Here is a 24,738-nt window from a genome sequence, read left to right as displayed (position 1 = left end):
ATATACAAAACATGTGAAAAAAAAAAGGGAAAAAACTGGTGCCAAACCAGGGTGGCCGTTAAGGCACAAAAGTACAATCAATAAAAAGGCATAAATTTGAGTATCCATCAATGTATATATGCGTCAGAAATAAAATATTGTTAGCATGATTAAAAAATAATAATAATTAAGAACCAATATAATTCAATGAAAAAAAAAAAAATATATATATAATTCTTGAAGCAGGAATTGAACCTGTTGTATTGCGATCAAATGGATCAAGTTTAAATCCTAATCGTGGTGCAACCCTCTAAGCCATGGGTGCTCATGTACATTGAGACTGATCTTGTTCTGATAGGAAGTAATAAATGAATATTAAAAGATATATCTAACTTATGTGTACATATGAAACAAAATAAAAAATGTATGTCAAGATCCAAAAGACAGTGTCTAATAAGAGAATGTGTCTTATGGACGATACGTATTAAGAGATGTAACAGTCACCCTTGTCTGTATTATATAGCCCAGATGCATTAAATGTGTACTCACATACAATCAATTGTTCCCAAAAAAAAAAACAATTATTGTTTTTTTTTTCACATGTTTTGTATATTCATGTCCAAACCTTGTTATACCTGGTACAAGCTATGCACTGATGAAGTGGACAGGACATCCACGAAGCGCGTCTGATTTTGGCTTTTAAATAAATGGACTCTTAACCAAGCACTGGGTAATGCATCACTTCCTTGACCCGGAGGAGCGCGGAATCATTGGCACTTTCTTGCATTCACAACTTATGGTACTCGGACCCTTGAGGTTTGGTGTGTCCTGCAGCACTCTACTATACCATCATATGAGTTGTGCATTTCACAACTCACCAAGGTGAGCATCCTTTTTCCTTTATACCACTACTTGTCTGGGTAACAGCGCTATTGGCGCCCCCTCTCGATCTTATTATAGATTAACAGCGACACTTAATAGATTAACAGTCATGGGCAGAGCTCCACTACACATGCAGAGTTTAGAGGCAGGTCCTGGCTGTGACACACAGCCATTATCTCATGGTTATGGGGTGGGCTCAGTCTGTGAGCCCGCCCCATACACCTGCTCTCGATTTGCATCGTACATGTACAGCAGATGTCGAGAGGAGGTTAAACAATAGGTCATATTCTGATGATAGCCTCCCTTTATGCAAAACAGCCATTCCCTGCACACCTTAAAAACATAGGGGCTATTTAAAGAGTCTATTCCTATACATGTAGAAATTAGGGACTGTTTCTGATAGCCAATGCCATCATCCAATCATTTCATCACAACCTTCCTATTTCTCTCTTATCATATCGATTAAAGAACTATTTGGCTGAAGTTAAACAGTTCTACAATATTTTCTATGGTCTTTTCACTGTTTTTTAACAGTTATATTAGGTCAGAAAGCTAGGACATATGTTACTTTAAAAATATACATACATGATACGTCAGCACACTGCAAGTAATGAATGCATGAACTCTGCTATTGCTGGAAACATTAAAAATAGAAGGTACTTAGTTAACATTTTTTGATCAAAAAGCGCAAATGCCATCCCACCACATCAAGGTGTACCTAAATATGGATGGTCAATATTACTAATGTTCAGTCTCTCCCTGTGCCAAGCCAGGCCTCATTTAAACTGGATAAGTGAGATGAACCCAGGCGTAGCTCGCAATTAAAACCGTGTGTGGGAAAGATGGGTGGATGAGGGTGCTGAGCCTTGGAGGAGGCCACCCCCTCCCTGATATGTACTACAAAAAAAGAAAAGAAATATTGGCCACACAGCATATTTGTGCACCTGTACATTTGTTTAATACTAAGGGAGTGCATGCGTGCACTATTTTTTTTATATGTTACTTAAAAGTCTAAGGCAAATTATTGAAAGGTCTACATACAAAGTGTTTTGGTTTGTGGCATTTTTGTAGAGTCAGTGGTGTTTTTTTAAAATGCAGATTGCTCTGGGTATGCAGTTTTTTTTCGGTTGGTTTCATGAACTACCCATTTCCAAAGAGTATAAAAATACCCAAAAAGCAATGTTTCGGGTCTTAAAAAAAAAACGCCATAAAAATGCTTGTGAAAAACACTATGAAAAAATGTGAATTTTAAATTCATTGTAGTTTTTACAATTAGAAAATTAGTGCTTGTGAAGGAGCCACTAATTTGGAAACACATATCTAGTTTTTATAACAGTTTTCATGCAGATTTTTCAACCATAATCAGAAAAAGATCCAAAAGGTGAAACATATAAAGAAAAGATTGATGCTCTTCCTTTTTTGTATCTACTCCTGTGTTTGCATGAAAAAAAATTGAATTTTTTATCTAATATTAAAGCTTGGATTCAGCGGTACTTGTTGTTCTATTAAAGGTGTATAACTTTCTACATTTTACTTATTGTCTTCATTTTTTACTAGTTAAAAATCTAAAAGGTCCTACGTTTACAAGAAACTCCATTTCAAGAAAACAGGAAATTGGCCAAAGTGATGTTATCAACTGATTGCAAGGATGTAACATCATCAAAGAAACTGTCACGGACATTTTATTGAGCATGTCATATGCTTACACACTTTATGGAAATAGGTTTGAGCCGCAAATGACAGTAGATCCAAACAGCTAAGTGCTGTTATACCTAGAAAAATCTCATTGTAATAGAAACATTCAGTGGCGTGTTTTAAGTAATAAATCCGAAACATGTGATAAGGAAAGAAGCAAATGATCATGACCAAAATGAAAAATAAACTCTTGAGCTGAACCCAGAATTCTTGATGATCTAAAGCTGAACGTTTCAGTTTCTTGATGATCTTCACAATGATGAAGATTTGTACTATTAGAAGAACACATACAACAAGGAAAATGACCGCAACTACAATATAGTTCAAGACCAACACAAAAGTTCTGTCAATTTCCTTTTGGAAAGTGAAACACTGATCAGGGTTATATTTGTTTTTATCGGTACCGTATTGGAGGAAAAATGCAGGCAAAAAAACTAACAATAAAAAGATCCATACAGCGGCACTGGCCACCACAGAGTGCATCTTTCTGTAGAACTCAATCTTGTCTCTGTGTTTGAAGTAACTTATATATCTCACTAAGAGCAGAGCAACATAAAATATAAATGAGAGATACATGTGGATATGTATCATAGAACTTATCAACCTGCAAAACTCAAACGGAAATATCCATCGATCCTGGATGTAATAGGTAATCCGAAAGGGAACAGTCAGAATAAAGATGCCATGGATTACCAGCAGGTTGATGATTGCAGTGATGGTCACAGAACGAGTGTTGGTTCTACATACGAGCGATATCATTATAAAGATTCCAATTGTCCCGCCAATAATTACTGTAATGTAGAGAGCGATCAGGATACCATTCGCAACATCACGTGGTATGAAACAGAGTGTCTCGTTGGTTGCATTTACCGTTTTCATCATCATGTCTATAAAAAAAGGAAAATATTATCAATACTTGTTAATATGCCCAAACAAAAAGAGTGTAGTCATGTTATAGTCTACAGTAAAAAAGAAGGGTAAAAAAGGAGAAACAGTGCCATCTTCTTACAAAAATGAGACTCAGACATAACAAACCACCACTGTTATGTTCAGGAGTTGTATATCTATTATACTATTGAGCTATCTCTTTGTAACCTATTGTACGCTACTGCTATAGAAATGCTATTCTACCCCAAATAAGTGCCCTTTTATGTCATGTGATGCGATATTACGTTTTGCTATGTTTGGTATGTATCTAGTGTCATTGCTAGGTAGTTTTATGCCTTTTAGTTAGGTATGTTCAGCATCGCCATATGAACGTTTCTTTATGCTATTGTACTATGCATATGATGCAAACAGTTTCATTAAAGATGTGCCACAAGTATTTAAGACAGATGAGAATGAGTTCTAAACCCCCCATATATATTAAATGGCTGCTGGCCGATGGTACAGCCAATCGTTTAGCCAAAAGCCATCCTGGCTGTCTCTCCCATACACACAAAAGCTCATTCGGCCAAGCGTTCCCATGCTCACCACGAGAGAGCTGCTGCCAGACTTATCTCTGGGAAAACAAAAAGATGAGATGCCGAAATCAGATATGAGATGGATCCTTATCTCCCCAAACAATAAATAGTCTGGGGCTCCCATATATTTTATGTGTATATGTATGTATATACACTGCTCAAAAAAATAAAGGGAACAATCAAATAACACATCCTAGATCTGAATAAATGAAATATTCTCTTTGAATACTTTGTTCTGTACAAAGTTGAATGTGCTGACAACAAAATCACACAAAAATCATCAATGGAAATCAAATTTATTAACCAATGGAGGCCTGGATTTGGAGTCACCCCCAAAATTAAAGTGGAAAAACACACTACAGGCTGATCCAACTTTGATGTAATTTCCTTAAAACAAGTCAAAATGAGGCTCAGTATTGTGTGTGGCCTCCACGTGCCTGTATGACCTCCCTACAATGCCTGGGCATGTTCCTGATGAGGTTGCTGATGGTCTCCTGTGGGATCTCCTCCCAGACCTGGACTAAAGCATCCGCCAACTCCTGGACAGTCTGTGGTGCAACGTGACGTTGGTGGATGGAGCGAGACATGATGTCCCAGATGTGCTCAATCGTATTCAGGTCTGGGGAACAGACGGGCCAGTCCATATCTTCAGTGCCTTTGTCTTGCAGGAACTGCTGACACACTCCAGCCACATGAGGTCTGGCATTGTCCTGCATTAGGAGGAACCCAGGGCCAACCGCACCAGCATATGGTCTCACAAGGGGTCTGAGGATCTCATCTCGGTACCTAATGGCAGTCAGGCTACCTCTGGCGAGCACATGGAGGGCTGTGCGGCCCTCCAAAGAAATGCCACCCCAAACCATTACTGACCCACTGCCAAACTGGTCATGCTGAAGGATGTTGCAGGCAGCAGATCGCTCTCCACAGCATCTCCAGACTCTGTCACGTCTGTCACATGTGCTCAGTGTGACCCTGCTTTCATCTGTGAAGAGCACAGGGCGCCTGGTGTTCTGTGGCAAATGCCAAGCGTCCTGTATGGTGTTGGGCTGTGAGCACAACCCCCATCTGTGGACGTCGGGCCCTCATACCACCCTCATGGAGTCGGTTTCTAACTGTTTGTGCAGACACATGCACATTTGTGGCCTGCTGGAGGTCATTTTGCAGGGCTCTGGCAGTGCTCCTCCTGTTCCTCCTTGCACAAAGGCGGAAGTAGCGGTCCTGCTGCTGGGTTGTTGACCTCCTACGGCCCCCTCCACGTCTCCTGGTGTGCTGGCCTGTCTCCTGGTAGCGCCTCCAGCCTCTGGACACTACACTGACAGACACAGCAAACCTTCTTGCCACAGCTCACATTGATGTGCCATCCTGGATGAGCTGCACTACCTGAGCAACTTCTGTAGGTTGTAGAGTCCGTCTCATGCTACCATGAGTGTGAAAGCACAACCAACATTCAAAAGTGACCAAAACATCAGCCAAAAAGCATTGGTATTGAGATGTGGTCTGTGGTCCGTGGTCCCCACCTGCAGAACTGCAATAATTTCCATCTATTGTCTATTCCATTTGCACAACAGCATGTGAAATTGATTGTTAATCAGTGTTGCTTCCTGTAGTGCCGGCGTCCCTGCCCTCTGCTAGGCAGGGACGCTGCTCCTCTCACCGCTCTGCTCCGTGCCTGGCCTCCTCCCCCCGCTCTGCTGTCAGCGCGCGCTCCGTCCCGGCGTCCTCCTCCTGCTCTGCTCTCAGCGCGCGCTCCTTCCCGGCCCCTGTGCTTAGGGCGCGCGCGCGCGCGCTCCCCTCCTCTTAAAGGGGCCGCGCGCGCCGCCCTAAAGAGTCCCCGGCCAATGGCCGGAGGACTTCATCATATATAAGGCACCTCCTCCAAAATGGAGGTGCCCGAGCAATGTTGTTTGCACCTGTGTCTCACCTGTGCTTCAGCCCTCAGGTCCCGTTGCCAGTTTCCTGCCAGTTTCCTGCCAGTTTCCTGCCAGTTTCCTGCCAGTTTCCTGCTAGTTACCTGCCAGTACCTGCCAGTTACCTGCCTGATTCCTGCCTGAATACTTGTTACCTGTCTGCCAGTCTGAGGTCCGACGGTCTGCCTTACTACTCCTGTCAGTCTGTCTAAAGGACCAGCCTGCCCGCTCACCTGGGAGCGCATATCAGCTACCTGCCTGCTTGCCTGAGGTCCGACGGTCTGCCTTACTACTCCGGTCAGTCTGTCTATGGACCAGCTTGCCCGCTCACCTGGGAGCGCATCTCCGTTACCTGCCTGCTTGCCAGCCCGGAGGTCCCGTTGTCACGTGCGGTGACCATCAGCTATTCCAGAGACTCTTGCCCGCTCACCTGGGAGCGCTTCTCCGTTACCTACCTGCCTGCCAGCCCGGAGGTTCCGCCGTCACGTGCCGTGACCACCTGCTATTCCAGAGACTCTCGCTTGCTCACCTGGGAGCACACATCTACCACCTGCCTGCTAGCCTACCCGGAGGCTCTGCCATCACAGGTCGTACCTACCCCTTACCCAGAGACTGCCCTGATCACTTGCCGTAACTCCCTGTCCGTTCACCCAGAGACTGCCACCCGCTCCCTTACAAGGGCCGCCCCCTTGTATAGTAGCTCAGAGGTTCCGCCTCCCGGACCCGTTTCAGTCCGCCTCCCGGACCCGTTACACTTCCTAGGTGGACAGTTTGATTTCACAGAAGTTTGATTTACTTGGAGTTATATTCTGTTGTTTAAGTGTTCCCTTTATTTTTTGAGCAGTGTATATATACAGTACTACAGGTGGCTACTTTGAAGAACCTAGAATATAAGACATATTTTCAGTTGTTTCACACTTTTTTGCTAAGTATATAATTCCACACGTGTTAATTCATAGTTTTGATGCCTTCCGTGTGAATGTACAATTTTCATAGTCATGAAAATACAGAAAAATCTTTAAATGAGAAGGTGTGTCCAAACTTTTGGTCTGTACTGTATATATATATATATATATATATATATATATATATATATATATATACACACACACATACACATATATATATCCCATTGTTATTGGAGGGTTCAGCCAACATTAGTCTAATTTATATGGGAGCCTTAACATCAGAGCTACTCATTATATGAAAGATACAACCCAGATCAAGAAATGTTTATTTCTGAGTGTCATACCATTGCAGTTGTCTATTGTCAGACACTCCTAGTAGGTATGAGGACTATATCTTTAACACCCTCAGAACTGGCCTATTTTGAACCACGAGGTCAAATATTTTTTGATGGTTGCATCCCAAGAGTCATCATTTTTACATTTTTCCTTTGAAATAGCTGTATGAGGGCTTGTTTTTCACAGGATAAGTTGCATTTGTTATTGCCACTATTTTGGGGTACATATAAACATAATTAACTAACATATTAACTCCTTTTGGGGATAAATTAAAAAAAAAAATACTGCTATTGTGTTTTTACATGTTAAACTTCATATTATTCACTGTGCTGTTCAAATTATGGTGATTACAGTGATACCAAATTTATATAGCTTTATTTATGGTTTATTATTTTGTACAAGCTATAGTTTTGATTGGTATTATTGATACATATCACTTTTTGATCACTCTTTAATTGCCTTTCTCGTTAATGACCTGGCCTGTTTACCCGTCCTGCCTGACCTCTTCGCTCCTGACCTCGGTTACGTTTTCTGATCCTGTGCGGCCTGCCCGACTTTGGAGCGTCTGACTTCACCTCTGTCTCGCCCCTCTCCATACTGTGCATCCATGCCTCTGACCCTTCAGTTAGCTGCTGCAGTCCCGGGACTGCCCTGGGGTGGCACCTAGTGACTACCTGCGGCCAAGCCTAACCTCACCTCCAGAGGCTCTAGTGAACACCAGGTAGTCACTTAGTCACGCCCCTCCAGGGTAAGCCTGGCCCATGGTGCAATGAGTCCACACCCACCAGCATTACACTATTGTCATTAAATACTCACCAGATGTCAGTAAAAACGGCCAGATGTCGGCCTATAAAAAAGATGTCTCATTACCAAGGTGCCACACAAGAAACATCTCATGATGGGAAAAACCAGTGAGCTGTCTCAAGACCTTCACACACAACCTTATTGTTGCAAAACATACTGATGGCATTGGTTGCAGAAGAATTTCTAAACTACTGAATTTCCAGTGAGCACTGTTAAGGCCATAATCCAGAAGAGGAAAGAACATTGTGCTCCTTAAACCGGCTATGACCACGTTGCTCCCTGCAATATTTCAGACATAGGAGTGAAAAGAATTAATAAAGAATAAAGAGTTGTCCAAGAGCCAAGGACCACCTGTAGAGAACTACAGAAAGACCTGGAATCAGCAGGTACAATTGTTTCAAAGAAAACTATAGTTAATGCACTCAACCTCCATGGCCTGTGTGCACGCTCACAAAGGAAGACTCCATTGCTGAACAAAAAGCATGTTCAAGCACACTTAAAGAGAAACCTGTCATCAGGATCAGGCATGTTAAACTAAATGTATGGGCATAAAGGAGTTGTCCTACTGGTTTAACAGATACCTTCACTGTAGAAATCTGTAACCTGGTTGTTCTTGTTACTGTTTTAAATTTCGCGCCAGCGCGGTCCTAACCTTGCGCACAATCACCTGTCAGCAGGCTTCAGTAAAATAGTGCCAGTGTCGGCGCATGGGCACATTGATCTCCTGGCGGTCTACAGTAAAATAATGCTGGAGCCGGCGCAAGCGTAGATTGAGATAGTGCCGACATGGCGCCATTTTCCCGAAGTCCACTGTGAGGTCAATGTGTGCAAGCACCTCCCGCGGCACCAGCGTGAAATTTAAGACAATAACAAGATATGAATGCCCAGTGTCGGACTGGGACGCCAAGGGCCCACCAGTAACATCAACTCCAGGGCCCCACTTTTCAGCTACATGTTAATATGATTTTATCTTCATTCACAAATTTCTGTAGCAATAAACTGGGTTGAATAAATAAGAAGCAACCTTCGTCTGTACATAGTGAATCAAGTGTACTGTGCCAAATAATTCTCATGTAAGTGGGTGGCGGCCCACTTCTGCACAGTGGTCCACCAGAGGTTTCTCTTGTTCTAGTGTGGGTCAGTCCAAACCTGCAAATATGAGAAACAGCTGAGGGGCCGGAGCAGGCCCAAAGACCCTACCCACTGTCCCGCCCTGATGCACAAACAGCTTATTGCACACAAACTTCTAAAGATAATTAAATAACAACCAGGCTGCGGATTTCTATAGTGAATGTACCTATTAAACCAGAAGGACGCCTTTATGCCCATACATTTAGTTTAACATGTCTTATCCTGATGACAGGTTCTCTTTAAAGTTTGCTCAACAACACTTAGACAAGTCTGTAAAATATTGCGAGAATATAGTTTGGTCAGATGGGACCAAAATTGAACTCTTTGGATGCCATGCTACAAACCATGTTTGAAGGCCAAAAGGCACTGCATATCAGCCCAAAAACACCATACCAACAGTGAAGTTTGGAGGTGAGAACATCATGGTGTGGGGCTGTTTTGAGCATATGGCACTGGCAAACTTCACATAATTTAAGAAAGGATGAATGGAAAAATGTACCGAGACATTCTTGAAAAGAATCTGGTTCCATCTACGAGGATGATGAAGATGAAACGAGGGTGGACATTTCAGCAAGACAATGATGCCAAACACACAGGCGAGGAAACTCACAAATGTTTTTAGAGACAGAAAATAAAGCTTCTAGAATAGCCCAGCCAATCACCTGACTTGAATCCAATAAAAAATTTATGGAAGGAACTAAAGCTCAGAGTTCATAGAAATAGCCTACGCAACATTCAGGATTTGAAGAGTGTTTGTGTAGAATAATGGACCAAACTCACACCTGAGCAATGCATGCTACTAGTTTCTCCATATACAGATGCGTTTTGAAGCTGTCATCACCAACAAAGGTTTTTTTACGAAGTATTAATTAAATTTCAGTAAGCGTGTTCAATACTTTTTCCCTGTGTCATTTCTCATTATTACACATAATTTATGGACATCTATGGTTTGATTTCTTTGACTGTGTGGATTGGATGGGATGTTACTGACATCTGGTGAGAATTTCATGTCAATAGCACCTTTAGAAATATATTTACGGTACTTAGAAGATTGGTGACATGTTCAATGCTTATTTCACACGCTGTATGTACCAATACATTTTATTTTCACATAGTATATAAACAATGATCAAAAAAATGAAACTTTTTGGGTACATTCCCACTATCAGCATTTGTTCCGCATGATTTCAGAACCTCAGCTCAATTGCGTATTTTTATGCGTTTTTGTATACGTTTTTTGCCACATGCATTTATGTCTTAATAAAGTTAATTTATGTCTTAATAAACATTAAGACATTAAGACATTTATGTCTTAATAAAGTTGGTTGAAACATAGGCAGCAGAACAAACAGGAAGTTGCCCAAAGCAAAAAGTTCAGTAAAGTAAATAGATAGAATAGATAGAGATGCAGTTACCTGAAGTCATAACTTCCCGACATATTATAAACTTGCACCCTTTAGTGCCTTTCATAGGTTTAAACATAATCACAGACGGGGATTCTTTACTGTAAGAGCAGTGAGACTATGGAACTCTCTGCCGCATGATGTTGTAATGAGTGATTCACTGTTAAAATTTAAGAAGGGCATGGATGCCTTTCTTGAAAAGTATAATATTACAGGTTATAAATACTAGATCCCTTGATAGGGCGTTGATCCAGGGAACTAGTCTGATTGTCATATGGAGTCGGGAAGGAATTTTTTTCCCCAATGTGGAGCTTAGTGTTTGCCACATGGGTTTTTTTTGCCTTCCTCTGGATCAACAAGTTAGGCTATGGGTTGAACTAGATGGACTTAGTCTTCCTTCAACCTTAAAAACTATGTTACTATGTTACTAAAGGGTGTTTTTATCCTTGTTTAACCTGATAAATAAAAATATCAACATGGTGTCCCCCCTCATCAACGTCACTGGCTCACGCTGTGCTCAGCAAGACCAGGCAGCTCTGATGAGCGTTGTCATCATTACCTGGCGCCTGTGAATATCAGGTACTTTGCTGCTATTCACAGTCGCCGGAGCCAGATTGAGGGAACGTGGACTGCATCAGAGCTGTGTGGGAACATTTATGCTAATAAATTGGTCTACGAGGGACAGTCTCTTGTGTTTATTTCTCTCATTTAATGTTTTTCAGGTATCCATTTCTGGACTACATTGAATTCCCAGGACAATGGCGGTCCTGGGTGGGTTATTTTTTTTTTCCAATAAATTCGTGAACCAGGGATGGTGTGGGGGAGTCTTTATTTAAATAAAGGAGTTTTTTTTGTGTGTGTGTTTTTTTTTTTGATTACTGTATTAGTAATGGGGGTGTCTGATAGACACCTCTCCATTACTAAGTCCAGAGTTTGAAGTCAGCTGTCATCAACCCCAACTACCATTCCCCCAAATGTCACCGCAGCAGGGCAATCAGAAAGAACTTGGCAAAGAGCCAACATTGGCGCATCTAGTGGATGTGCCAATTCTGGGGTGGCTGCGAGCTGGTGTTTTTAGGCTGGAAAGGGCCCTCCCCAGCCAGATAACATCAGCCCGTATCTGTTTGCTTTATCTTAATAATAGTATAATAATCATTTTTATTTTTATAGCGCTAACATATTCTGCAGCACTTTACAATTTTAGGAGGGGACTAGTACAGACAATAAAGACGTTACAGAATAAGTATAACTCAGACAACAAAAGGAGTGAGGGCCCTGCTTGAAAGCTTACAATCGATGAGGAAATGTGATTTTATTATACAATACAGCCATAATATACTAAATAGAGTATGCACATAACACTGCATGAACATGAATGTTGTATGGCCAAAGTAGGACATTTAGATAAGTATGTTCAGGCGATAGGCCAGTCTAAAAATAATGCATTTTTAGGACACGCTTGAAACTGTGGGTATTGAGGATTAATCGAATTGTCCTGGGTAGTGCATTCCAAAGAATTGGCGCTGCATGCGAGAAGTCTTGGAGACGGGAATGGGAGGTTTGGATTATGGAGGATTTTAGTTTAAAGTCATTAGCAGAACGGAGGGCATGGGTAGGGTGGTAGACTGAGAAAAGGGAGGAGATGTAGGGTGGTGCTGAACTGTGGAGCACTTTGTGGGTGAGAGGGATAAGTTTATATTGAACTTTGTATTGGATGGGCAACCAGTGCAATGACTGGCACAGGGAAGAGGCTCAGTGTAGCAGTTGGTGAGGTATATGATCCTGGCTGCTGCATTCAGGATGGATTTAGTAAGAGTGAGACCCATTAGTAAAGAGTTGCAATAGTCCAGACAAGAATGAATAAGAGCTACAGTAAGGGTTTTTGCAGAGTCAAAGATAAGAAAAGGTCTAATTCTAGAGATGTTTTTGAGGTGTAGGTGACATGAGTGAGCAAATGATCAGATGTGATCTGAATCAAAGATGACCCCAAGACAGCGTGCATGTTGCTGTGGAGTAATGGTGGCGCCACACACCGAAATGGCAATATCGGGCATAGGTAGATTAGTGAAGGGAGGAAACACAAGGAGTTCAATTTTTGACAAATTCAGTTTTAGATAAAGTGAGGGAGGACATAAAGATAGAGACAGCGGAAAGACAATCACTGGTATTTTGTAATAATGCATGGGTAATGTCAGGAGAAGAGGTGTATAATTGGGTGTCATCAGCATAGAAATGGTACTGAAAACAGAATCTACTGATTGTTTGTCCAATAGGGGTGGTGTACAGGTAGAAAAGGAGGGGGCCTAGGACTGATCCTTGAGGAACCCCGACAGTAAGGAGAACGGGAGAGGAAGGGAAGCCAGCAAAAGATACAGTGAAGGAGTGGTCAGAGAGATAGGAGGAGAATCAGGAGAGAACAGTGTCCTGGAGACCGATAGAGTGTCGAATGCTGCAGAGAAATCCAGGAGAATCAGCAGAAAGTAGTGACCATTGCATTAAACTGTTAGTAGATCATTACACTGTGTGCAGAATTATTAGGCAAGTTGTATTTTAGAGGATTATTTTTATTATTGATCAACAACTATGTTCTCAATCAACCCAAAAGACTCATAAATATCCAAGCTTAATATTTTTGGAAGTTGGAGTGGTTTTTTTTTAGATTTGGCTATCTTAGAAGGATATCTGTTTGTGCAGGTAACTATTACTGTGCAGAATTATTAGGCAACTTAATAAAAACCAAATATAATCCCATCTCACTTGTTTATTTTCACCAGGTAAACCAATATCAGTGCACAAAATTTAGAAATAAACATTTCTGACATGCAAAAACAAAAAAAAATAGTGATCAATATAGCCACCTTTCTTTATGATGACACTCAACAGTCTTCCATCCATAGATTTTGTCAGTTGCTTGATCTGTTTTCGATCAACATTGCTTGCAGCAGCCACCACAGCCTCCCAGACACTGTTCTGAGAGGTGTACTGTTTTCTCTCCCTGCAGATCTCACACTTTATGATGAACCACAGGTTCTCTATGGGGTTCAGATCAGGTGAACAAGGGGGCCATGTCATTATTTTTTCTTCTTTTAGACCTTTACTGGCCAGCAACGCTGTGGAGTAGTTGGATGCATGTGATGGAGCATTGTCCTGCATGAAAATCATGTTTTTCTTGAACGATACCGACTTTTTCCTGTACCACTGCTTGAAGAAGTTGTCTTCCAGAAACTGGCAGTAGGTCTGGGAGTTGAGCTTCACTCCATCCTCAACCCAAAAAGGTCCCACAAGTTCATATTTGATGATACCAGCCCAAAACAGTACCCCACCTCCACCTTGCTGGCATCTGAGTCGAAGTCTTTACAGATCCAGCCTCTGGCCCATCCATCTGGCCCATCAAGAGTCACTCTCATTTCATCAGTCCATAAAACCTTTGAAAAATCAGTCTTAAGATATTTCTTGAACCATTCTTGACGTTTTATCTTATGTTTCTTGTTCAAAGGTGGTCGTTTAACAGTCTTCCTTACCTTGGCCATGTCCTTGAGTATCGCACACCTTGTGCTTTTTGATACTCCAGTAACGTTGCAGCTCTGAAATATGGCAAAACTGGTGGCGAATGGCATCTTGGCAGCTTCACGCTTGATTTTCCTCAATTCAGGGGCAGTTATTTTGCGTCTTTTTTGGCCAACACGATTCTTGCGACCCTGTTGGCTATTTGCCATGAAGCACTTGATTGTTCGGTGATCACGCTTCAAAAGTTTGAAAATTTCAAGACTGCTGCATCCCTCTGCAAGACATCTCACAATTTTGGACTTTTCAGAGCCCGTCAAATATCTCTTCTGACCCATTTTGCCAAAGGAAAGGAAGTTGCCAATTAATTAAGCACACCTTATATAGGGTGTTGATGTCATTAGTCAACACCCCTCCTCATTACAGAGATGCACATCACCAGATTTACTTAATTGGTAGTTGGCTCTCATGCCTGTGCAGCTTGGAGTAGGACAACATGTATAAAAAGTATCATGTGATCAAAATACTCATTTGCCTAATAATTCTGCACGCGGTGTAGAGACTTTAGTGATTGCAGTTTCAGTAGAATGTAAAGTGTGAAAAACAGATTGTAAAGGGTCAAGAAGAGAGTTATCTGAGAGATAGCAGATTATATAGGAGTGGACCATCCATTCAAAAAGTTTAGCGATAAAGGGAAGATTGGAGACAGATCTGTAGTTAGCAGCACAGTTCTGGTCAAGGGATGTTTTTTTAAGCAATGGATGTATGATGGCATGTTTAAAAGAGGAGGGAAAAATACCAGATGAGAGGGAGAGATTAAATATTTCAGTTAGGTGAGTGGTGACAGCAGGGGACAGGGACTGAAGGAGATGGGAAGGAATAGGGTCACTGGTGCAGGTAGTAGGGCGAGAAGATGCAAGGAGCCTGGTCACTTTTTCTTGCATGACTGGTTCAAAGTCAAAAAGTGAGCCAGATGCAATGTAGGAGGGAGGATAATGCATAACAGGGGATTGGGAGAAAATTTCCTGTCGTATTTGGTCAATTTTTTCTTTGAAATAATTGGCCAGATCATCAGCACTGAGGTCAGTGGTCGGGGCCTGTACTGTTTGATTAAGGAGAGAGTGAAAAGTGTCAAAGAGTCATTTAGGATTATTGGATACGGAGGTGATAAGTTTGTTTTGAAAGGTGAAGGGCAAAGTTGTATGTTTTAAGCATAAATATATAATGGATCAAATTTTTTCCACAGCACCGCTGGAGAAAACGTGCTTGCAGCGTGTGCCAGGGTTGTCACCAGGGCCGGACTGGGTCAAAAAAGCAGTCCTGCCAAACAAACCCCACCAGCCCACATACTATAAGGGTATGCGCACATGGTCGGTATTGGCAGCGCTTTGAGCGCAACATACTTTATGCTGTGTCCAAGGCGCTGCATTGCGTGCAATCCGCAGCAATTACTTTTCGTGTGCACGTATCCCAACACTCATTACCCCTGATCAGTGAATTTACATGGTGCTCTACAGAGCTCCGATTCTCGGGATCATGGGGGTCCCAACACTCGTATCTCCAGCAATTGGACAGTTAACCCCTCTCCTCTGGATTACTTGGGATAATCCATTTAAACAGGTTTTCCAATATTTATTTTTATTTGGCCATAGTAATATTGAAAATACTAAACCAATATTGATGCCTCTCCGACAACATGACTGGAAGTGGTACTGTGCAGTGTATATATACAGGACAGGAGAAGTGGTACTGTGCAGTGTATATACACAGGACAGGAGAATTGGTACTGTGCAGTGTGTATATAAAGGACAGGAGGAGTGGTACTGTGCAGTGTATATATACAGGACAGGAGGAGTGGTACTGTGCAGTGTATATATACGGGACAGGAGGAGTGGTACTGTGTAGTGTATATATACAGGAGGAATGGTACTGTGCAGTGTGTATATGTGGTGCCCCTGAGATTTCATTCACCACAGAGGTACTGCACCTCACCCAGAGGTGTGGCATCTCCTTCTCTCAGGTAAGGATGGAGTACTGCCCGGGACCCCACCACCTGCACTCAACACTACACTACTCCAGGCCGGCTGTAAGGGCATTATGCACTTCTTTTGCTGCCCTGTCCCTGGCTGGAGTGGGGGGGAACCAAAAGTGAGGGGGAACCAGTAGTGGGTGTGGGTGGAGGACGCAGAACAGGGGAGCACTTGAATAGTAGGTGTATATAAAGGGAAGCCATCTTAGGGTGATAGTGCAGTGAGTAGTAAGAAGAGAGAGGAGAAGAGGAGGGGAGCAGAGTCTCTTCAGGAGCTTTGCTCCAGAGTGGGGCCTAGTAAGAGAGGCCCAGGAGTGAGAGGGGAGCAAGGGAGGAATGCTCCAGGAACTGAAGGGATCCCAGGGGGTACGGCAAGTGGAAGACGGCACTCGTATGCCCGAATCTGCCAGGCGTCAGGGGGATCAGGCCACAAGAAGGGAACCGGTCCCTGGACTAGCCGAGTTACTCCAGGTCTTGGCTGGAAAACCGGAGGATTCTGCATTTCCATGGTGCAGTTGCCACAACCGCACCTAAGCCGCCATGAAGGGCACCAAGTAGGTCCAGGAACTCCAGGTTGCCCAGAGGGATCTCAGAGTACCCGATCGGGACTTTGTGTGGCGGGGCGCAGGGCAGGAGAGAGAAGACCCAGCGCGGGAAGTCAGTCAAGGAAGGAACATAAAGAAAGGGGGTCTCGTTAAGTGCTTCTGATATACTTCAGGGAGTGCTGAACCCCTGTCTGGCAAACGCAGTGCGACGCGGGAGGCTGACACCTGGACAGTGTACCTGAGGAACCTAAAGAACTGTGAGTAAACTCGGATGACTGCACTCCACTGTTTCTGTCAGTTATTTCTACCGTGCTACCGCTCCTGCACTACAGCGCCCAGCATCACCATCTGCACCTACACTGCCCTGGAGCCGTGTGTAGCGTCGGCGTCCTTGCCTCCTGCTAGGCAGGGATGCTGTTCCCCTCACCTCTCAGCTCCGTGCCCGGCGTCTTCCTCCCGCTCTGCTGGCAGCGCGTGCTCCTTCCCGGCCACTGTGCTTAGGGCGCGCGCGCTCCCCCTCTCTTAAAGGGGCCGCGCGCGCCGTCCTAAGGAGTCCCCGGCCAATGGCCGGAGGATCTCTCCATATATAAGGCACCTCCTCCAAAATGGAGGTGCCCGAGCAATGTTGTAGCATAGTTCATCACTCTGCTTCAGCCCTCAGGTCCCGTTACCAGTTACCTGCCAGTTTCCTGTCTGATACCTGCCTGACTCGTGTCTATCTGCTGTTATTCCTGCGGTCCGACAGTCTGCCTACCAGCCCTGCCAGTCTGTCTATGGATCCGTCTGCCCGCTCACCTGGGAGCGCTCACCTGCTACCTGCCTGCTAGCCTACCTGGAGGCTCTGCCGTCACGTGCTGTGACCACCTGCCTGTCCAGAAAATCTTACCCGCTCACCTGCTACCTGCCCGCTAGCCTACCTGGAGGCTCTGCCGTCACGTGCTGTGACCACCTGCCCGTCCAGAGACTCTTGCCCGCTCACCTGGGAGACTCCACCCGCTACCTGCCTGCTTGACTACCTGGAGGCTCAGCTGTCACTTGCTGTGACCACCCGCTTGTCCAGAGACTCTCGCTCGCTCACCTGGGAGCGTCCACCCGCTACCTGCCTGCTTGCCTTCCTGGAGGCTCAGCCGTCACTTGCTGTGACCACCCGCTTGTCCAGAGACTCTCGCCTGCTCACCTGGGAGCGTCCACCCGCTACCTGCCTGCTAGCCTACCTGGAGGCTTAGCCATCACTTGCCGTGACCACCCGCCTGTCAAGAGACTGCCCCCGTCACTTGCCGTGACCTCCTGCCCTCTTACCCAGAGACTGTCCCCGTCACAGGCCGTGATCTCCTGCCCTCTTACCCAGAGACTGTCCCCATCACTTGCCGTGATCTCCTGCCCTCTTACCCAGAGACTGTCCCCGTCACTAGCCGTGACTGCCTGCCCGCCTTCCCTGGGTGTCACCCGCTTCCTTACAAGGACTGCCCCTTTGTATAGTTGCTCTGTGGTTCCACCTCCCAGACCCGTTACAGTTTGCTCGGGCCATGGAACCCGGTGGCACCCAAGCTCCCTCGCTCTCGGACCTATGTCATGAACTGTCTCGTCAGAGGTCCCAACAGGAGTCCATCCTGAATCACCTGCGGAATGTCAACTCTCGCCTGGACACTCTGACTGCTCCACCAGCAACCACCGCTAGTGTCATGACTCGCAACCCGGCAGTGCCGCTGCCCACCAATACCATGGTATCCTGCCCCGGACCCCGGCTTTCTGCACCCCCTCGCTTCGGAGGCAACCCCGCTCAAGCTCGGGGCTTCATAAACCAGTGCACCCTGCACTTTGAACTCTTGTCCCACCAGTTTATCTCCGACCGGGCCAAAGTAGCCTTCATCATGTCCCATCTCACGGGGGAGGCACTGGCTTGGCTAAATCCTCTATGGGAGAGAGGAGACCCCCTGGTGTCCAACCTGCCAGCCTTTCTCACGTCTTTCCGGAAAGTCTTCGACGAACCCGGACGGAAGACCTCATCCGCATCATCTCTGCTACACCTCCATCAAGGAAATCTCACCGTGGGCCAATATGCCATACGGTTCCGTACCCTTGCTTCGGAGCTGGCCTGGGATAACGACGCCCTGGTGTCTGTCTTTTGGGAGGGTCTGTCCGGCAATATTAAAAATGAACTCGCCGGTCGGGACATTCCTACCACTCTCGACGACTTAATAACTCTTGCCACCCGGATTGACATCCGGTTCCAGGAGCGCGCCAAAGAGGTCACCCGTGAGAGGAGGTTTCCACATCTAGCCCCTACCTTTCAGAAACCCGTCTCTTCTCCCGCTACTCCCCAGGCGCACTCATCCGAACCTATGCAGGTCGACCAGACCAAGATGCTCAAAACCCGTCAAGAGTTACGCCGAGCTGAGGGGAGCTGCTTCTACTGTGGCAGTAAGGAGCACAGGATCCGTACCTGCCCGGAGAGGTCGGGAAACGCCTGTGTCTAGGATCGCTCAGAGAGGTCGTCCTAGACAAGAATAAACCCTCTCCTTCTCTGTTGCTGTCGGTCTCTATCATCTGCGGGGAGAACCGTTATTTTGAACTAGCCCAACTTGACTCTGGAGCTGCCGGAAATCTCATTTCTCAGTCCCTGGTAGAAAAATACCGCATTCCCACCAAACCTCTGGCTGTACCCTTATCTGTCGCTGCCGTGGATGGGGGCCTCTTACCACGTCCCATCCAACTCATCACCGAATCTATTACTCTGCAGGTGGGAATGCTGCACTCTGAGAGCATCTTCTTTCATGTTCTGCCTGGACTCTCTCACGCCCTCTTGCTAGGCCTACCTTGGCTTCAGAGACATGCACCCGTGCTTGATTGGCAGACCGGAGAAGTCCTTCGCTGGGGACAGGACTGCCATAAGACTTGTTTAGTTCCCGTCCATCCTGTCCGTCCTTCTCCTGCCCCTGCTAATCTACCTGGACTTCCGATTCCCTATTGGTCTTATGCGGACGTCTTTAATAAAAAGGAGGCAGAGACATTACCCCCTCATAGACCATACGACTGCCCAATCGACCTGTTACCCGGCGCTACTCCTCCCCGTGGGCGTATTTACCCTTTGTCCGCTGCTGAGACCCGGTCCATGTCTGAATATATTGAGGAGAATCTGGCCTGGGGATTTATCCGGAAATCTACCTCCCCGGTGGGAGCAGGCTTCTTCTTCGTTAAAAAGAAGGACGGCTCACTCCGTCCCTGTATAGACTATAGAGGCCTTAACCAGATCACGGTGAAGAATAAATACCCCCTTCCGCTCATTCCGGAATTATTTGACCGTCTGAGGGGGGCTAGGATCTTCACCAAGCTGGACCTCCGTGGGGCCTATAACCTGGTCCTTATCCGTCAGGGGGAGGAATGGAAGACGGCATTCAACACCCGAGACGGCCACTATGAATACCTGGTAATGCCCTTTGGTCTCTGTAACGCTCCCGCCGTCTTTCAAGAGTTGGTCAATGACATCTTCTGGGACCTTCTCTACTCCTGCGTAGTAGTGTACCTGGACGACATCTTGGTCTTCTCTCCGGATCTTCTCACTCACCGGAGGGATGTTCGTCAGGTCCTGCTCAGGCTCAGGCAGAACCACCTCTACGCTAAATATGAGAAGTGCCTCTTTGAGCAGACCTCGCTTCCGTTTTTGGGCTACATAATTTCTCAGACCGGCCTACGAATGGATCCTGAGAAACTGTCTGCCATCGAGAAGTGGCCTCGACCAGAGGGGTTGAAGTCTATTCAGCGGTTCCTGGGCTTCGTCAACTACTACCGCCTCTTCATACCGCACTTCTCTTCCCGGACTGCCCCAATCTCTGCGCTCACCCGTAAGGGCACTAATCCCAGAGAATGGCCGCCCGAAGCAGAGGAAGCCTTTCTTTCCTTAAAACAGGCTTTCTCTTCCACCCCGGTGCTGCATCGCCCGGACGGCAACAAGCAATTCTTCCTGGAAGTTGACGCCTCCTCCTCTGGAGCCGGAGCGGTACTTACCCAAAAATCGTCTTCCGGAAGAATGGTAACTTGCGGCTTCTTCTCCAAACTCTTCTCCTCTTCTGAGCGCAACTATTCTATAGGAGACCGAGAGTTATTGGCCATTAAGCTGGCATTGGAGGAGTGGCGCTACCTGCTCGAGGGGGCTCTTCACCCGGTAATAATTTACACGGACCACAAGAACTTGGCTTACCTCCAGAGTGCCCAGAGACTTAACCCGCGCCAAGCCCGGTGGTCCTTGTTTTTTGCTCGCTTTGATTTCGTTCTTCATTTTCGCCCGGCTGACAAAAACATCAAAGCTGACGCCTTGTCCCGATCCTTCCTGGTGTCTGATCTCGAGGAGGAACCTAAACACATCATCGATCCCGCCAGAGTAATGCAGGTGGCTCCTGTGAATCTAAATCGTCTCCCTCCCGGTAAGACGTTCGTAACTGTACCTGATCGGGAAAAGATCCTACACTGGGGTCACTCGTCTAAGCTAGCTGGCCACGCCGGTCAGAAAAAGACCCTCCAGCTTATTACCCGGCACTACTGGTGGCCTACCCTGCACAAGGACGTAATAGACTTTGTTTCTGCCTGTGTGTCCTGCGCCCGCAACAAGGTTCCAAGACACCTGCCAGCCGGTCGCCTTCTTCCTCTTCCAGTACCTGCTGCCCCCTGGCAGCATATAGCTATGGACTTTATTACAGATCTCCCTGTCTCTGCTGGTTGTACGGTCATTTGGGTGGTCGCTGACCGCTTTTCCAAGATGGCTCACTTCATTCCCCTGCTGGGCCTCCCGTCTGCACCCGAGCTGGCTAAAGACTTTATCCGCCACATCTTCCATCTCCATGGCCTGCCCCTCCACATCGTGTCGGATCGTGGGGTTCAGTTCACCTCACGCTTCTGGAGAGCCACATGTAAGCTGCTAGACGTCACCCTGGACTTCTCCTCCGCTTACCACCACAGTCCAATGGTCAAGTGGAGCGGATCAATCAGATCCTGACCAGTTACCTCCGGCACTTCGTTAATGCCCACCATTCAGACTGGGTGGATCTCCTACCATGGGCCGAATTCTCTTACAATAACCACGAGAGCGAATCGTCCTCCAAATACCCATTTTTTGTAGTCTTCGGTCAGCATCCTCGGATCCCATTTCCCGTCTCCACCTCGGTGGACAATCCGGCTGCGGAATCCCTCGTTAGCGAATTTTCCTCCATTTGGGAGAGTACCCGATCCGCACTCCTTCAGTCGTCCGAGCGGATGAAAAAACACGCTGACAAAAGACGCCTGGATCCTCCACAATTCCGTCCTGGAGATAAAGTTTGGCTCTCATCCAAGTATGTCCGGCTCAAGGTTCCTTCCTACAAGTTAGGGTCTCGGTTCATCGGCCCACTGGAGGTTATCAAACAGATCAACCCGGTGGCCTATAAATTGAAACTCCCGGCCAACTTGCGGATCCCTAACTCCTTCCATGTATCTCTCCTCAAACCCGTGGTACTTAACTCTTTTTCCAAGTCTACAGGTACGCCTCCTGCTCCGGTTTCCGCTGAAAACGAGTTTGAGGTAGAGAACATTCTGGCCACCAAAAGGGTAAGAGGAAAGACCTTTTTTCTAGTAGATTGGAAGGGGTTTGGTCCTGAGGAGAGAACGTGGGAGCCATCCATGCCCCTCTCATCCTTGATAAATTTCTGTCTGGCCTAAAAAAGGGGGGGCCTAAAGGGGGGGGTACTGTAGCGTCGGCGTCCCTGCCTCCTGCTAGGCAGGGACGCTGTTCCCCTCACCTCTCCGCTCCGTGCCCGGCGTCTTCCTCCCGCTCTGCTGGCAGCGCGTGCTCCTTACCGGCCACTGTGCTTAGGGCGCGCGCGCGCTCCCCCTCTCTTAAAGGGGCAGCGCGTGCCGTCTTAAGGAGTTCCCGGCCAATGGCCCGAGGATCTCTCCATATATAAGGCACCTCCTCCAAAATGGAGGTGCCCGAGCAATGTTGTAGCATAGTTCATCACTCTGCTTCAGCCCTCAGGTCCCGTTACCAGTTACCTGCCAGTTTCCTGTCTGATACCTGCCTGACTCGTGTCTATCTGCTGTTATTCCTGCGGTCCGACAGTCTGCCTACCAGCCCTGCCAGTCTGTCTATGGATCCGTCTGCCCGCTCACCTGGGAGCGCTCACCTGCTACCTGCCTGCTAGCCTACCTGGAGGCTCTGCCGTCACGTGCTGTGACCACCTGCCTGTCCAGAGAAACTTACCCGCTCACCTGGGAGCGCTCACCTGCTACCTGCCTGTTTGCCTACCTGGAGGCTCTGCCGTCACGTGCTGTTACCACCCGCCCGTCCAGAGACTCTTGCCCACTCACCTGGGAGCGTCCACCTGTTACCTGCCTGTTTGCCTACCTGGAGGCTCTGCCGTCACTTGCTGTGACCACCCGCTTGTCCAGAGACTCTCGCCCGCTCACCTGGGAGCGTCCACCCGCTACCTGCCTGCTTGCCTACCTGGAGGATCAGCCGTCACTTGCTGTGACCACCCGCTTGTCCAGAGACTCTCGCCCGCTCACCTGGGAGCGTCCACCCGCTACCTGCCTGCTTGCCTACCTGGAGGCTCAGCCGTCACTTGCTGTGACCACCCGCTTGTCCAGAGACTCTCGCCCGCTCACCTGGGAGCAACCACCCGCTACCTGCATGCTAGCCTACCTGGAGGCTTAGCCATCACTTGCCGTGACCACCCGCCTGTCAAGAGACTGCCCCCGTCACTTGCCGTGACCTCCTGCCCTCTTACCCAGAGACTGTCCCCGTCACTGGCCGTGATCTCGTGCCCTCTTACCCAGAGACTGTCCCCGTCACTTGCCGTGATCTCCTGCCCTCTTACCCAGAGACTGTCCCCGTCACTAGCCGTGACTGCCTGCCCGCCTTCCCTGGGTGTCACCCGCTTCCTTACAAGGACTGCCCCTTTGTATAGTTGCTCTGTGGTTCCACCTCCCAGACCCGTTACACCGTGCTCTGCCTGTGGAGAGCCGCACCAACCCAGCTGCCCTAACATCTGCTCTAGAGGTCTGCTGCAGCGCTGGTACCCATTACCGGGAACCACAGGTGGCGTCACGAGACAAACTGTTAACAAACCCCCTTTTAAAGAGTGACCCCAGAGTACGGGCCCGGGAGCCGACTGCCGGGACATCCCAAGGAGGTAAAGGCTCGGGTACCGAGTCTCCCTCATATCCCCCTGGGCGAGTCATATATACAGGACAGGAGGAGCGGTACTGTGCAGTATATATATACAGGACAGGAGGAGTAGTACTGTGTGGTGTAAATATACAGGACAGAAGAAGTGGTACTGTGCAGTATATATATACAGGACAGGAGGAGTGGTACTGTGCAGTGTTTATATATGTAGCACCCTGAGGATTCGGCTGCTACAGGGGTATTGCACCTCAACCCAGAGGTGTGATATTCCACTCCCGGGTAAGGATGGAGTGTGGAACTGAGCTCGGTAGGCTGCATGCACTACATACATCCCATTTCCGAGGAACAGGCCGACGGTACTCCCACTTAGAAATGTGCAGGTACGACCGAGTCTGTTCCTGGCTGGAGTGGGAGGGGGGTGGTACATCCCAAGTAGTGTAGGGGCAGATAGGGGGAGCAGCCTGGGTAAAGATAGGAGCTCATTGGGTGCTGGTCACCTGAGCTCACACATAGAGGGTGTATATAAGGTGGGCACCAACTAAGAACAGGGTCAGTCTTTGCAGGCAAGTCAGTCTGTCAGAGTAAGAAGCAGAGGAGCAGAGCAGCCCCAGAGAGAGAGAGAGGAGAAAGCAAGAGAGACCCAGAGGGGGAAACAGAAGAGAGGACTCTGAGACCCCAAATCCAATCCACGGGTGAAGAGTCGGCATCAGGGTACCGGAACCCAAGCTGGTGGGGGCAAAAACACACCCCAGCCAGAGACCGGAGGCCGTGGGCAGCGTCTGCCACGGCCACCCACCACATCCACCCCGAAGGCATACCACGTGGAGGGTCAGGGAACCCAAGGCCAAGGGTCTCCCAACAGAAGGCCCGAGGGAGCTGGACCTGGGTGGATCACTAGTGGGGACGGCCAGAGAAAGGACAGAAGGAGAGCTCAGGGTCACGCTCCGGACTCGCTTGGGGGTTGGCTGGATCCAGAACCTGGTGGATGCAGCACGG

At 47.2% G+C, this 24,738-nt stretch overlaps 1 protein-coding gene across 2 annotated transcripts in view; it reads right to left on the bottom strand.

Moving 5' to 3' along the window:
* Positions 1-709: 709 nt before the first annotated feature.
* Positions 710-24,738, bottom strand: part of LOC141264315 (probable G-protein coupled receptor 141) — a 60,534-nt gene continuing 36,505 nt past the window's right edge. For both annotated transcript variants that reach the window (XM_073676604.1, XM_073676605.1), the window contains one exon: positions 710-3,443. In XM_073676604.1, the coding sequence (XP_073532705.1) occupies positions 2,533-3,443 (911 nt within the window). In that variant the 3' untranslated portion in view covers positions 710-2,532. The remainder of the gene's footprint in view (positions 3,444-24,738) is intronic.

The sequence above is a fragment of the Phyllobates terribilis genome, unplaced genomic scaffold (genome assembly GCF_046119375.1).
Source record: "Phyllobates terribilis strain yellow unplaced genomic scaffold, ASM4611937v1 Scaffold_4__5_contigs__length_816908805, whole genome shotgun sequence".
NCBI lineage: Eukaryota > Metazoa > Chordata > Amphibia > Anura > Dendrobatidae > Phyllobates > Phyllobates terribilis.
Note: the sequence above shows the minus strand (reverse complement) of the source record. Positions and strands in the feature narration are given on the sequence as shown.